The 13,043-nt window shown below is 55.8% G+C and overlaps 1 protein-coding gene across 1 annotated transcript in view; it reads right to left on the bottom strand.

The window, feature by feature from the left end:
* The window catches only part of Kcnq4 (potassium voltage-gated channel subfamily Q member 4), a 49,683-nt gene extending 39,333 nt beyond the window's left edge, over positions 1–10,350 (bottom strand). Inside the window, exon 1 of the mRNA XM_027399013.2 lies at positions 9,779–10,350. Within this exon, the coding sequence (XP_027254814.1) occupies positions 9,779–10,350 (572 nt within the window). The remainder of the gene's footprint in view (positions 1–9,778) is intronic.
* Positions 10,351–13,043: the final 2,693 nt, after the last annotated feature.

The raw sequence follows: 13,043 nt of genomic DNA, 5'->3' as shown, positions 1-13,043 counted from the left end.
TGGGGCAACACAGAGAAACCCTGTCTCAAAAAACAAAACAAAAACAATCAAACAAACAAACAAAAAGCCGAGAGACAGAGAGACAGAGAGACAGAGAGAGACAGAGAGACAGAGAGACAGAGAGAGAGAGAGAGAGAGAGAGAGAGAGAGAGAGAGAGAGAGAGAGAGCATACTGCCTTGTTCTTCAGAACACTTCATAATTCACCAAAACTTCATTCAGCAGACAGCCCTGAGAGGTAGGATGGAGAGTGAAATCCTGGGGAGGAAAGAGGCTGGTGACTCGGTGAGGTTGCCACTACACAGAACCAGAGGCAGCCTGGAAACTACTGGTCCAGTGTTTAAGGCCCAACCCCTCAGACCCCTGGGAAACAGCCCAGGGCAGTGCCTGAGGGCAGGACCTGGGGCTCCTCTGTCCCCTAATCCTTCCAGTTGCCAGTCTCTTCCAGCTTCTCTGGCCTCCATTGCTCAAGAGCAGGACAGAACCCCAACTCTTAGAGATTTCATGTTTTGGTCAAATTTCCTAAAACACTTTAGGGACTGTGTAAGGCTGTCAACTTTTTATTTTACCAAGTTAGGGCAATTTAAAAGATCCCTGCCCTATCACTTCACAAAAGAAAGCATACAGCCTCAGACTTTATGGCAGTCTTTGAAATAGGCTGCATTTAGCATAATGAAAATATCACCACAATGTCCTTATTCTCCTCAGTTTTTTGCTCTTGGCCACTGAAAACCACCCTGCGGTCTGCTTCTGCACCTGAAAACTGCTTGGTGCTTGAGGGTATCATATAGATGGGTTCCAATTCCGCCTCTGCCACAGACTTGGTGTGTGTGCCTTCATGTCCTGTCAGCAGAATGGGAATAACACGCCATGTTGGCCACTGGGTACTGGAAACTTTGTGTCTGCAGAGCAGTAGCTCAGGAAGCATCCAGGGTCCCTTCCCCCATCTGCCCTGCCTACAGCTCCCGCGGGCCAAAGGATAGAGGCCCCCTTCATAGCTCAGTGACCAAGGGCCCTGTAGAACCTGTGGCAAAGGGACCCAGAAAGCCTGTCTCAAAACCTTCACCCTAGTTATTCCTGTCTGTCAGAGCCCAGCACTCAGGATAAACAAAGGATCAAGCTTCCAGCACTTGGAGGGCCAAGAGGTTCTTTCCTCACTTCTCTCTAGTGGGCCAAACCCTTCTCCTCTTTAAAACATCATTCTCTCATGCATAGAGTGTAACTCATTCCCAAATGTGAGCCGTGCACTGTGCTCACCCCTCCCTACTGTGGTCTGACAGCCCACTGAGGAAGAACCAAGAATACCATGGGGCAGGGAGTTAAACTCTGGGACGCTGCAGGGTCTCCAGTAGAGTCTGAAGTAGAATGGGCAAAAAGTGTTTCCAAGAAGAGACTATGTTTAAACTGGGCTTTGAAGGATAAATAGGAGTTAGTGATACAGCAGTGGATGTGAGAGAGAAGTAGGTGACCATCCTAAGGAAAAGTACATGGAGCACTTAACAATACATTGTGGGTCATTCCCAAGACAAGGCATCAATAGCGTCTATGGGAAGAGTTTCCTGGGGTTCGGATGTATGAAAGCCAGCCACCAGACACAGGAAAGAGGACCATTTTGAGGTGTTCACTATCTGGGAGTTAAGGGATGAAACCCTGAAGGCAAAACTGTCCTCAAGAAGGTGACATACTGTCACGGGATTCTGAACCCACCTACTATGAAACTGGGAGGAAAGGGCCCAAGACAAAAGCCCAGAATTCAAGGACAGGAAGAAGGGGCAGAAGGAAGAGGCATGAGCCGTCCTCCTCCTGCAAGGAGGTGGGGCTAGTGACAAAGTGCTTGCCTAGCAGCTGAAGGTCCCAAGTTCAACCCCTTGCATCCTAGGGGACAATCAACAGACAGCTAAGCACATGGTCCCAGGAGTCTTGTTCTGGGTTCATGTGCTGTGTCTACCACTTGCTAGCCATGTTGATGTTAGACAAGTCATTTAACTTCTTTTGTGTGTTTGGGGTTTGTTTGTTTGTTTGTTTGTAGACAGGGTCTCACTTTGGCTGTCCTAGAACTCACTCTCTAGACCAGGCTGGCCTCGAACTCAGAGAGACCTGCCTACCTCTGCCTCCTGAGTTCCAGGATCAAAGGTGTGTGCCACCAGAACTGGCTGTCATTTAACTTTTTTATGCCTCAATCTCTATGTGTTTGTGTCTGTGCAGTGGGGGCTGGGGTTGTAGTTCTGTGACAGCTGTGCACAAGGTCCCGGGTTAGATCTCTAGCCCCACTACAAAAAAAACAGTGCCAGATGTGGTGATCCCAGCACTTGAGATGAGGATGGAGGAGGAGCTGGAGTGGAGGATCAGTCTAGGCCAGTTACAAAGGCTGTATGCACGCGTGCGTGCGTGCGTGCGTGCGTGTGTGTGTGTGTGTGTGTGTGTGTGTGTGCATACCAAATCAGTCTAGGCCAGTTACAAAGGCTGTATGCACGCGTGCGCGCGTGCGCGCGTGCGCGCGTGCGTGTGTGTGTGTGTGTGTGTGTGTGCGTGTGTGTGTGTGTGTGTGTGTGTGTGCATACCAAATCAGTCTAGGCCAGTTACAAAGGCTGTATGCACGCGCGCACGTGCGTGCGTGCGTGCGTGCGTGCGTGCGTGCGTGCGTGCGTGTGTGTGTGTGTGTGTGTGTGTGCATACCAAAAATAAAAGAGAGCCTGAAGGAGTTGCTGACATGTTCACTCAAACTGCCTCCATTCTTAGACTGTGCACCCTCCACCCTCCTCCTGCTGGACCAAGGGTTCGCTTTCTTCCCCATCGCACTTCTCCAGCTAAGTGGCCTTCAAACAGGCTGGCAAATGAATGAATGTATTCAGGGGCTGCTTCCTTCCCTGGGGATATATGGCACACACCATGACAATATCTGTTGAGCTGTGTCTTGGGCCATCAGATCCTGTCTCCTGACTCCGTTTCCTCAACTGTGAAATGAAACTATGTATCTGCCCAAGCTTTGAGGCCTCTGGCGCTCTGAGGTCTCTGCTCTGACACTCTGTAGCAAGGATAGACGAGGCAGAGAAGCTCTGCAGCCCTCCCCCGCCCCTCCAAAGGAGAACGCTCCCTGGGGCTTCAGACTGCACCTGGGTGGGGGCTGTCCCTCCTGCAGAGAGTGGCAGTTGGGCCCAGATGGGCCAGAACAGAAGCATCTGGATTATGCTGACAAAGCCACTCTTTCTTGCCCTTCTTCTCTCCCTACCCCCCACAAACCCCAGAGACAGCCAAGCCCAGCAAAAAATAAACCCAAAGGCAGAGACCTGGACACTCCAGGGAGGGGCTGCAAGGAAGGAAGGGTGATAGAGATGCAGTAGAAACCCCCTCCCTTACTCCAGAGCCTTCAGGTCCTGATCTTATTTCCTTTCCAATGTTGGGTTCACAGGAAGCAGGTATCTACCTTCCGTCCACCATGCTGTGGAGGGGTGCCATTCCTTTGCCTGATGAGGATGATTAGAATAAACCATGGTCAGCTCTGCTACACAGGGTTTCCCACATTTTGGAAAGGTTATCTCACAGAATCTCATTTGGCAGTCCTTCTTGCTATCTGACTTCCATCCCTCTGGTTTTTGTGAGACCCAAGGTCTATCATCCCCAGCTAGCTGGCTCCTGTACTACCAGCCTGGACTAGGGGTCTGAGGGGTCAGATGATTTCCTTCCAGCCCTTAGGCCAGAGACCCCACACCACCAACCATTCCCAGTCTCAGAGGAAGAGGAAAGGATGACTGTGCTCTCTGTTCTCTTTGCTTGCCTCCCTCAGGCGCTGCCCAAGGATCCTTAGCCCAATTAGTCTGCTGCCTGGGGCTGCCCCCCCTCAACCCCAGGTGCCAAGTTCCAGGGCACACAGATCCTGCCTTGGGGACAGAATTGCCCAGTCTGCCTGGAGTCTTGGGGGGGGTGAGTTCCATTAGGGTTCCAGAGGTCAGACTGTACCTTCTCCCCAGGCTCATAGAGCCTCCAAGGGATTGGCAACCTCCTGGGTACCCCTCTAAAGGCTTCCCTGTCTTCTGAAGGGCCCCAGCAGAAGACACTACAAGATGCTCCTCTCCCATCCCGACTCTTGAGTCAGCAGCATCTCTCCATGGGCATAGCTCTGTGCATGCGCAATTGGTCCAGACTAAGGATCCTCTTTCCCACTAGACCCATCTGGGAGAAGAGGACATGAGCCTGAGGATTAGAGTGGAATGGGGATGGGCATCTTCCCATGATGGGTCACTGGGTTTGTTCCAGAGACCATTGGTACTAGGTACCACACTGTCTCTGACTGTGTCCACTAGCTGTGGGTGGGGAGGGAAAGACATGAACCATAAGTTTCCAAACCTCGACTGCACAATGGCACTCTGAGGCAGAGACAGACAGACAGACAGACAGACAGACAGACACACACACACACACACACACACACACACACACACAGAGCCAGAACTTTAGGCACCAGGGGGCTTAGAGACCAATGTTCTTAGGGACAGGCAGCTTCCCCATAGCCTACCCCACCCCCTATCCACTCCCTGCAGGCAAGGCTCTGGTTCCCCAAGCCTGGCAAAGCACTGTGCTGGCTGATGTCATCTGTGACACAAAGGAAGAAACAAATCCATAAGCAGCCCAGAGACTCAAGTTAGTGACTGCAGTCACTAGCTGTGTGACGTCCTCTACTCAGTGTGAAGTGAAGATGACTGTCCCCTGACACAGTGGCTCTGAGGCCTGAATGATGCAAGGAAGAAGCTTGGAGGGAGAGGCGCTGCTGACTCCACCTGAGGAAGGAGAACATGAGCCTAGTAGTTTGAGGCTAGCCTGGGCTACATAGAGGGATTCATCCTAGAAAAGAAAAAAAGCACTCAGATGGACCTGGAGGATGCTCCACAGAAAGCCGCAACGACATAGTCTCAAGCTCACAGCAGACACACCAATGACACAGGCAATACTGTCTCCTCAGTACACACATGCCCCCGCTGAGCCCAGGACCCTATCAGACCTCCCGTTGGAGGCAGAGAATGATGACAGTGAGAACATCAGATGCACACAGATGACGACGGCTAACTCATGCCTGGTACAGCACTGGCTGCTCTTCCTCCTCGGCCCCGGCCACCCAGGAGGCAGCTGTGATTCCCACTGTTCAGACCTGAGAGCTGAACTCAGTGACTAAGTGTCTTTCAGGACAGCTAAGGACAGCAGCAGGAACAATCCCCCCCCCCCCCGTCAGACCGAGCCCACACTCTTATGTCTCTGTGGGACTAGCTCTGGGGAAATGAAAAGCCCTTTTCCCTCCAACCCTCAATCTCCACAGCAGGACTGCAGTGGTCTAGCACTGGGAAGAACTGGAGTGGGGAAAATTCCCCACAGGCTGCTTTGGGGCAGGCTCCAAAGCCTCCTCCCCCTGCTCTCAGGCCACTCCAATGACTCCGATGGCTCAGAAAACTTTAGTCACCCACTCAAAGTACTGCCACCAGCCAAAGAAAAACTGCCTCTTCAAGCATGCCTGGCTCCAACCTTGTGTGGCTATGGGCTTCTTTAGCGGTGGGACTCACAGTCAGACACCCAGAAGGGCTTCCTCAGTGGGAAGAAGAAATGTGCTAGGAGCTGGAGTAAGACAGACAGACAGACAGTGACCTAACCCAGAGGAAGAAATCCAGTAGTGGAGGAGCATCAGGTACCAGGGAACAGGAAAGGGAGAAGAAGCCATTCAAGAATAGATGGTCCTCACTCCCCCACTCCATAGGAAGGAAAAACAGAAGCAGCAAAGTGCCACCGGTCACACACTCCAAGTCATCCCCAGTCACAGCGTGAAGGTGTTGGAGCATCAGGTTTCTGCAGTGCTGGCTGGAGGCTAAGTGTGACCTTGGAGGGGAGTGTGTCCTGTCCTATGCCTGGGTCTACACAGCCACACACTGCAGGGTTGGGCAAAGGGGCTGGGGGGGGCCCTATGGGAGAAGCCCAAGCCAGCCCCACTGAATCACATAGCCCCCAGCCTGAAGCCCCGGGAAAGCAACGGCAGAAACTGCGTGCAGGTCTGCCCTAGTCCAGATCTCCAACTCTGAAGCCAGTGAGAAGATGGAGCATCGGTTCCTTCTGGATGCCGCTGCCAATGCCTCTGTGATATCTGTGGGCTGTGGTGAGCTTGACTGCCCTGGGAGCATCTGAGAACTCTCCAGTCAAGTCTATAAAATCTTATCACTGCTCCCTGGCTGCAGGTGTGGGGGGGGGGAGGGGGAGGGGCTTGGGATACCGATAGGAACACTGCCCTGGAGGACTCTGGGGCCTGATCTGGCAGAGGTCCGAGGATGACAGCTCTGGGTTGAGGTTCTCCCTTGTGAATTACATGGCCTTTTCTGGGTTTTACTTTCCTCCTCTGTCAGTCAATTGGGGAGGATGACAGGGCCCGCCTCACCAGGCTGGGAGGGTTGTGTCACCTCACCAGGCTGGGAACGTTGTGCGTCTGCACAAAGTCAGAAATCTCAGTTCGAAGGGCCACATCGGGTGGCCTCAGAGAGCAGAGGGAATGGTTCTGGACAGGGAATGTGGACTTAAGGTCTGACCCTCTGCATCTGTTACGATGCCACGTGACTTTGGTCTCCAGAGCCTTAGTTTTCTCAGAGGCGGAATGGGGCAGTCAGAATGTGAGAACTGACCTGGTCTGGGTGTCCTGTGTGGGGAGGACATCCAGCCCAGACCATGTGTGTCTCACAGGCTGGTGACTGGAGGTTTGGATGGGGGACTCCAGGGTTAGGAGTGAACAGGCCCCAGGAGCTGTGGCCACCTCCTCCCCTCCCCCCCCCATTCCCACAGTTTCTGACCCCAGGGACAAGGCTGAGGGAGGATGTTTACAGAGCCTTAAACCTTCCCTTAGAGAAGTTTGCTGGGGGCTGGGAGCAAGGGGTGAGTGGTGAGAGTGTCACGGTAGTCAGGGAAGCACAGTGGGACTTGGGGAGGGGGACTTGCAGGTTTGGGACTCTGAAGGTGCTAGTGTGGTCTGGTGGGGTACCACAAGGAGTGAGTCTGAGGACTTTATAAAGTTCAGAGAACAGGGACTGTGGAGGGTAAGGATACACACCAGTGGCCAGGGCACCAGGGTGAAAAGGGAAAATGACAGGGTGAAGGGCCTAGAGACAGAAAGCTGAAGGAGAGCAGCTGGCTGATGTCAGGGCAGTGTCTCAGCACCCACTTCTCCAAATCCTTTCTCCTAGGCGCTTCTGTGGGGACCCCACCCACACTGGCCCAGGTCTCTGAAAACAGGTCCTAACTGGTGCTATGCATGGGAACCACCCCCAACTTGGAGAGTAGGGGAGTTAAGTTAGAAGTGCAACTACAAGCAATGCTTGACAAGAACATGCAAGACCCTACCGTGAGAGGCTGAGAAACTCCAAGTCTGGAACCATAGAGAACAGGAGACACTGCTGTGTAGGCTCCCCCTACACTCCCGACGCGAACACCCATGCCTCCCGCTAAGACAGCCCCTGGCAGTTCTCTTAGCTCTTTCCCACCCATTAGCCCACCCATGAAGAAAGCCTGAACTGTGGGGTTTCTGCTTGCTCGACTCCAATGCTAAGAACACCACACAGCACTCAATAGGTAGGGGCTCCTGGCATCTCAGTATCCTTGACCTCAAAGATCCATGGCCAGTTCCCAGAGATCCCTAAACATCCAGACACCATCACACCATACTTCTTCCCCTAGAGCTCCAAGGAATGCCTCCTAAGCTCCTGGAGACAAGTGCTCAGGACATAGGTGCCTCCAGCCAGGGCATTCCTGGCATCCGGAAGGGGCCGGATGTAGGGCAAAGGTGTCATCAGATTTAGCTCCTGGGAGGAAGGGGAGGCCCCTTCAAAGGAGCCATGGTAGTGGCTGGTCTGGGTTAGGCAGCTCTCATCTCCAGTGACTGTCCTGGGGACCAAGTGGCCAGGCCTGCAGGCTGAGGAACCCAGCTCAGAGCCAACTCTGCCTTGGAAAAGTCACCTCCAGGGAGGGAACTTTGGAAAGCATAGCTGTGCCCTGTGGCTTAGCCTCCATGGGCACATGAGGGGCCTGCCATGCAATTGCTTATACACACACACACACACACACACACACACACACACAGAGAGAGAGAGAGAGAGAGAGAGAGAGAGAGAGAGAGAGAGAGAGAATAGTTTGTTTTTCATGGCGGCACCCAGGGCTCTCTCAGTAAATTCTACCTCCAGCTGTGGGGCATTCACTTTCAGTGGGTACTGGAACCCCTAGCCCACCAGCACTGAACTACACTACTCCACTGATGCTCTACATCCAACAGATGTTTATCCGGGTCTTTTGGGGGGTACACCGAGATGTGGGCTATCATTGACCTGGACCCAAAGCCTGACCTTACATCCTACAGAATCTTACCCTGAGGGGTCTCTGCACAAAGTCACAGTTGCCACCTCTAGATACTTAATGTTTTCCTCCCTCTATTCTTCCTTGTACCATCTTTCCCTCCCCCTGAGGTTCTGTGGTCCCCATTATCATGGGACAGAGGCAGGTGAGCATATACCAGTGGGGCAAACAGAAAGCCAGGCTAAAACACAGGTGAGAAAAGCCAGGTAGAAGGGTGGCCAGGCAGGTGGACAGCTAGACAGATGACAGACACACAGGCATCAAAATAAAAAACTGGATAGGCTCACGTAGCATGGAAACAGACCAACAGAAGGCTGTGGGACAGACAGGTGGAGAGGTGAACAGGCAGACTAACACACACACAGGGGAAACTCAAGTCTAGCAGATGAACAGACAGATTGTGAAGTGACCAGCAGGTGGACAAAGGAGACCCTAAGACTGGTATAGTAAGAGGGCTTAAGAGCAGCATACTGTCCCTCCGGGACACCCCGAAGCATCCCAGCACCAGGCCTAACCCATTAGCCGATATACCCTGGGCCTCTCATGTTCCTGGCTGGGCCAGGCTTTCCCCCAAGACTGCCTTCTGAGCTGCCAAAATTCACTCTTTACATCCAAGAGGGGTCAGTGTTTTGAAAGTTGTAGGAGCCTGCTGCGGGAAGGAGGGGCCCCACGGCGGCATTGTTTCCAAACATACTCCTCTCTTCTTTCTTTTTCCCCATGCCCAGAGCCAGGCCTAGTACAGCGGGCCAGCAAGGCAGGAGAGCTGGGCCCAGTCTTCAGGGCAAGGCAGGACAAGATAGAGCAGGACAGCCAGGGCAGTCTGCTGCCTCTGCTGCTTCGAAGTAGAGGGTTCAGGGCAAGGCTAATGAACACACAGATAAAGTTGGAAACAGCACACAGGCCTGTCAGGGCCACAGGGACCCTAGACACCTACAATCAGAGGCCAACCCTGAGCAGGGGACAGCCTGTTTCTGAAGAGGGAATCAGGTGGGAGCACAGCATAGCCACTTGGCCCGAGAGGAGATGGCAGGGAAATGTGGGGGCCAGGGTCTTGTGTGTCTGGGACACATGGAGGGAGAGATGAAGAAAAGAAGAGCCCCACTTTAGTGGCTTCGGACTTAGTAGAGCAGAGACCGGCAAGAGTAGCTGGGACACCGGGGGCTCTGCGATCAGGATGGAAGTAAGGAGAGGAGGCAGAAGAGGTCAGACGCGAGGGCAGCAGGGGTCAGTACTGGAAGATCAAGGGTTAGAGTCAAGCTGGGAGACTGAAAAGGGGGCTCAGGTCTGAGAGGAAGGGTTGAGAGACCGCCGCGGGGCAGGGGGCAGGAGGTGGAGCCAGAGCGGGGCGGCTGTCCCCAAGGCGCCCGGCTTCAGCGCCAGGGCACGCGAAGGGGCTCGGGGTCCCCAACTTACATGAAGACGTGGTAGACGAAGGCCCAGCCGCGGGGCCGCTCCAGCACGTTGTAGACCCAGTTCTGCAGGCGCCGGTAGCGCTTATGCGCGGCGGAGGAGCGCTGGCCGCAGGCGGAGCCCGAGCCCGAGCCCGGCCCAGGGAGGGGCGCGCCCGGCGGCAGGGGGCTGCCCAGAAGGCCGAGGCGACGCGGAGAGCCGCCCCCGCCCGCCTCGCCCTGTTCACTCTGCACGGCGGTGAGCGCCACCAGCTCGGCGCGGGGGGCGTCCCCGGGCGGGGGACCCAGGCCGAGGCGGCGCGGGGGGCCTCGGCCATGGGCGCGCCGGGCGGGGGGCCGGGGCGTTGCGGGGCGGGGGGCACTTGGGCGCTCAGAGGCGCATGGCTCGAACCCCCGGCCGGCGAGGCGACCCTGGGCGCGCACGCGGGCGGCGGGGCTAGGGCCGGGCCGGGGCCGTGCGGGGGCCGGGGGCGGTCGCTCGGAGCCTCGGGGCCGCGGGAGCCCGTACTGACCGCCCGCTTCCCCGGCGACTGGGGCGGCTCTTTCCGACTCCAACTCTCTTATTACGCGCTCCATGCCGCTCGCCTTTCCACCTGCCGCCGGCGCGCCGCTCACATGTCACCCTCCCCCGCCCCGCCGCCCCGCCCCTCCCCCGCCCGCCCCGCGGCCGCCTTCCCAAATCGGGAGGGAGCGAGAGAGGCGAGCGCGGGGAGGGGACCCGCGCCCGAGGCGGCGGGCAGGACGCGCGGTCCGCCCAGTCGGTGTGAGCTGGCCCCGAGCGCGTGGCACCAGGAGCGCGAGGGGCCTCGCGGCCGGGAGTGTACTAGAGGTGGCCCTGGTGGCCGGTTCAGGGGAGGGAGATTGGGAGGCCTCGTGTGTGGTTGTGGAAAGTGGGGCGTGGAGTGTGGAGTTGTGGCCGCGGTCGCGCGCGAGACACTCATACTGTACAGTGAAGGTGTGTGTATCCAGAGAAGTGCCTACTTGTGCGCGCTGGCCGGCTACCCGTGGGTCTGTGTGGGTTCAGCGTGAGTGGATGGGTGGGTGGATGGATGGATGGATGGATGGATGGATGGATGGATGGATGGATGGATGGAAGGATGGATGGATGGGTGGGTGGTGGGTGGGTGGGTGGGTGAATGGGAGTGAAGATGGTTGTGCAGAGCTGGGCAGTGCAGCGCGATAGGTGGTGTAAGCGAGGAGGTGTGCCCATCGGGTTGTGCCCTTGGTTTCTTGTGCAGGGTGTTTAAAGTTCATTGAGTGCTGAGTGAGGTTGGGACGGCAGCTGCTGCTCCTCTCGCTGCTACCTGAAGGACCTGGTGCCCTACAGCTACCGAGATGTGTGTGGCTGGTGTAGCTGGGCCCAGATGAGTCTCTCCTCGAAGCTTCCCTTCTTGGTGATGGAGACTCCAGTTGACCACCCTAAGCAGAGGGGGACTCCCCTGATCGCGGACCTGCCCTCATCTCCCCACCACATCCATCCCCGCCTCCGTGGGACCTCCCCACCCCAATTCTATGCAGGGAACATTGTTTAGGGTAGATAGGAGGAATAGAAGTAAGCACTGAGCAAATGTTAGGGATGGCGGACAGACCCCTCCCAAAGGCCCATCGTATCCCAGCAGAAAGTTCTCAGTGCCTGACCAACATCTCCAGGTGTGGGCTGGCTGGCCCCTTCCCTTCACCCTGTGCTCGGTGGTGATTGGGGTTTGCTGGCCCTCCTTCCCTCTTCCCCAGCCTAAAGCAGTGGCCAAACCAGCCGCTCCCTCCACAGGCCCTGCCCCAGGGTGAAGCGCTTCCGCAGCAAACTCTTCTCTGCTCCTCACTCCTCGATGGAGGATCTCGGGGGACACAGCTAGCTGGAGGGGCGGGGGAGGGGGCGGGCTGCAAGCTCGATTCTCAGCTGTCAGCAAAGGCAGCATTGATCTGCTGAGCGTCAGTGAGGGAGAGCGGGAGGGAGAGCTGTGGACCAGGAGGGCGTGCAGGATGAACGAGATCCCCAGGCTAGTCTTGGCAGCCAGCTGTACCCCCAGACCTTTTCCCCTCCTGCCCAGCTGGGATGCATTCTGAAGTCTGACCTGGATCTCTCCCACTGTTGAACCTGGTGCTCCAGCGCAGGTCATGAGCTGACCTACTGACGACTGGAGGTTTTTAGCCCTCAGGGCCCCACTATGGATGCAGTGCCAGGGCTAGATGGAGCCATCCTCCCCCTATACACCGAAGCCAGTATATCCCCTCCCCTTATATGGCATTGCCTCTCCCAACTGTAACTGGCAGTGCTCCATCGGGGGCCCAGGGGTGGGACTGGAGTCCGGAGTTCAAACTGCACAATGGAAAGTGGTTGCTAGAAGTCTTTTGAGTCTTTGATCTTGGACGAAATGGGACTTGAATTCAGGACTCAGAATATCTAAAATTGGGTCTGTTCTGGGAAATCTGATCTCCAGTTCAGCATCACCTATGAGCCGGTGCCTGGCTTCCCATGTGGGGCGCTGCTGAGCCTCCTTTCCCTCCTTGAGTGGAACGAATGCTCTCTTCAGAGAGAAGGGCTCCTCAACTTTTTCAGTTCATGCTCTAGATTAGCCCATTAAAGGCTGGGGGAAGGTAAGAGGCTGTAGTTCCAGCTGGAGGAGTGGAAGTTAGGTTTCAGAAGCAGCTCCAGGGTCCCAGAGGTCCTCTCTGCAGGTAGGCATGTCCTGGAGGGTCCCATGTACCGACAGTGAAAGTGGGGAGACACAGAGTTCTTCCTGAGGTGTGTTGGGGGTGGACTAGGAGGTCCTAGCAAAATTGAAGCTGTTGTTGTTGTTGTTGGTGTTGGTGGTGGTGGTGGTGGTGGTGGTGGTGGTGTGTGTGTGTGTGTGTGTGTGTGTGTGTGTGTAGGAGGCAGAGGAGAGTCCAGAGAGGACAGGTGGCCACTCTGAGAGTCACTTGGTGGCCTTCCTGTGCCCATCCGGATTCCCAGGACATGACAGAGAATGGACTTTCCCCACTGCAGCCCTTAGTGACTAAGACACTTTTCTGAGCAAGCAGCTGTCTCTGGCTCCAGGTCCAGCCTCCCTGATGGAGGGAGATGGGGTAATGAATGTGATGGCTTCCCACACCCCATCCTCTAGCTCCTCCATCTATCCCCTTCACTCCACCCTCAGCAACTTTCTCACCACCACCTCAGCTCCTTGGCAACCCTGCCACTCTGCTCTGCTCTGTTCAGCTCATCCCTTGCCCCATGTTTCTCCCTGGCTCTGAGTTTCCAGGGCTGTATAAGAACAGGCCAACTCCCT

Source organism: Cricetulus griseus, chromosome 2, assembly GCF_003668045.3.
Source record: "Cricetulus griseus strain 17A/GY chromosome 2, alternate assembly CriGri-PICRH-1.0, whole genome shotgun sequence".
In the NCBI taxonomy this organism is placed as follows: domain Eukaryota; kingdom Metazoa; phylum Chordata; class Mammalia; order Rodentia; family Cricetidae; genus Cricetulus; species Cricetulus griseus.
The sequence above is the reverse complement of the archived record's forward strand: the minus strand, read 5'-3'. Positions and strand labels throughout refer to the sequence as shown.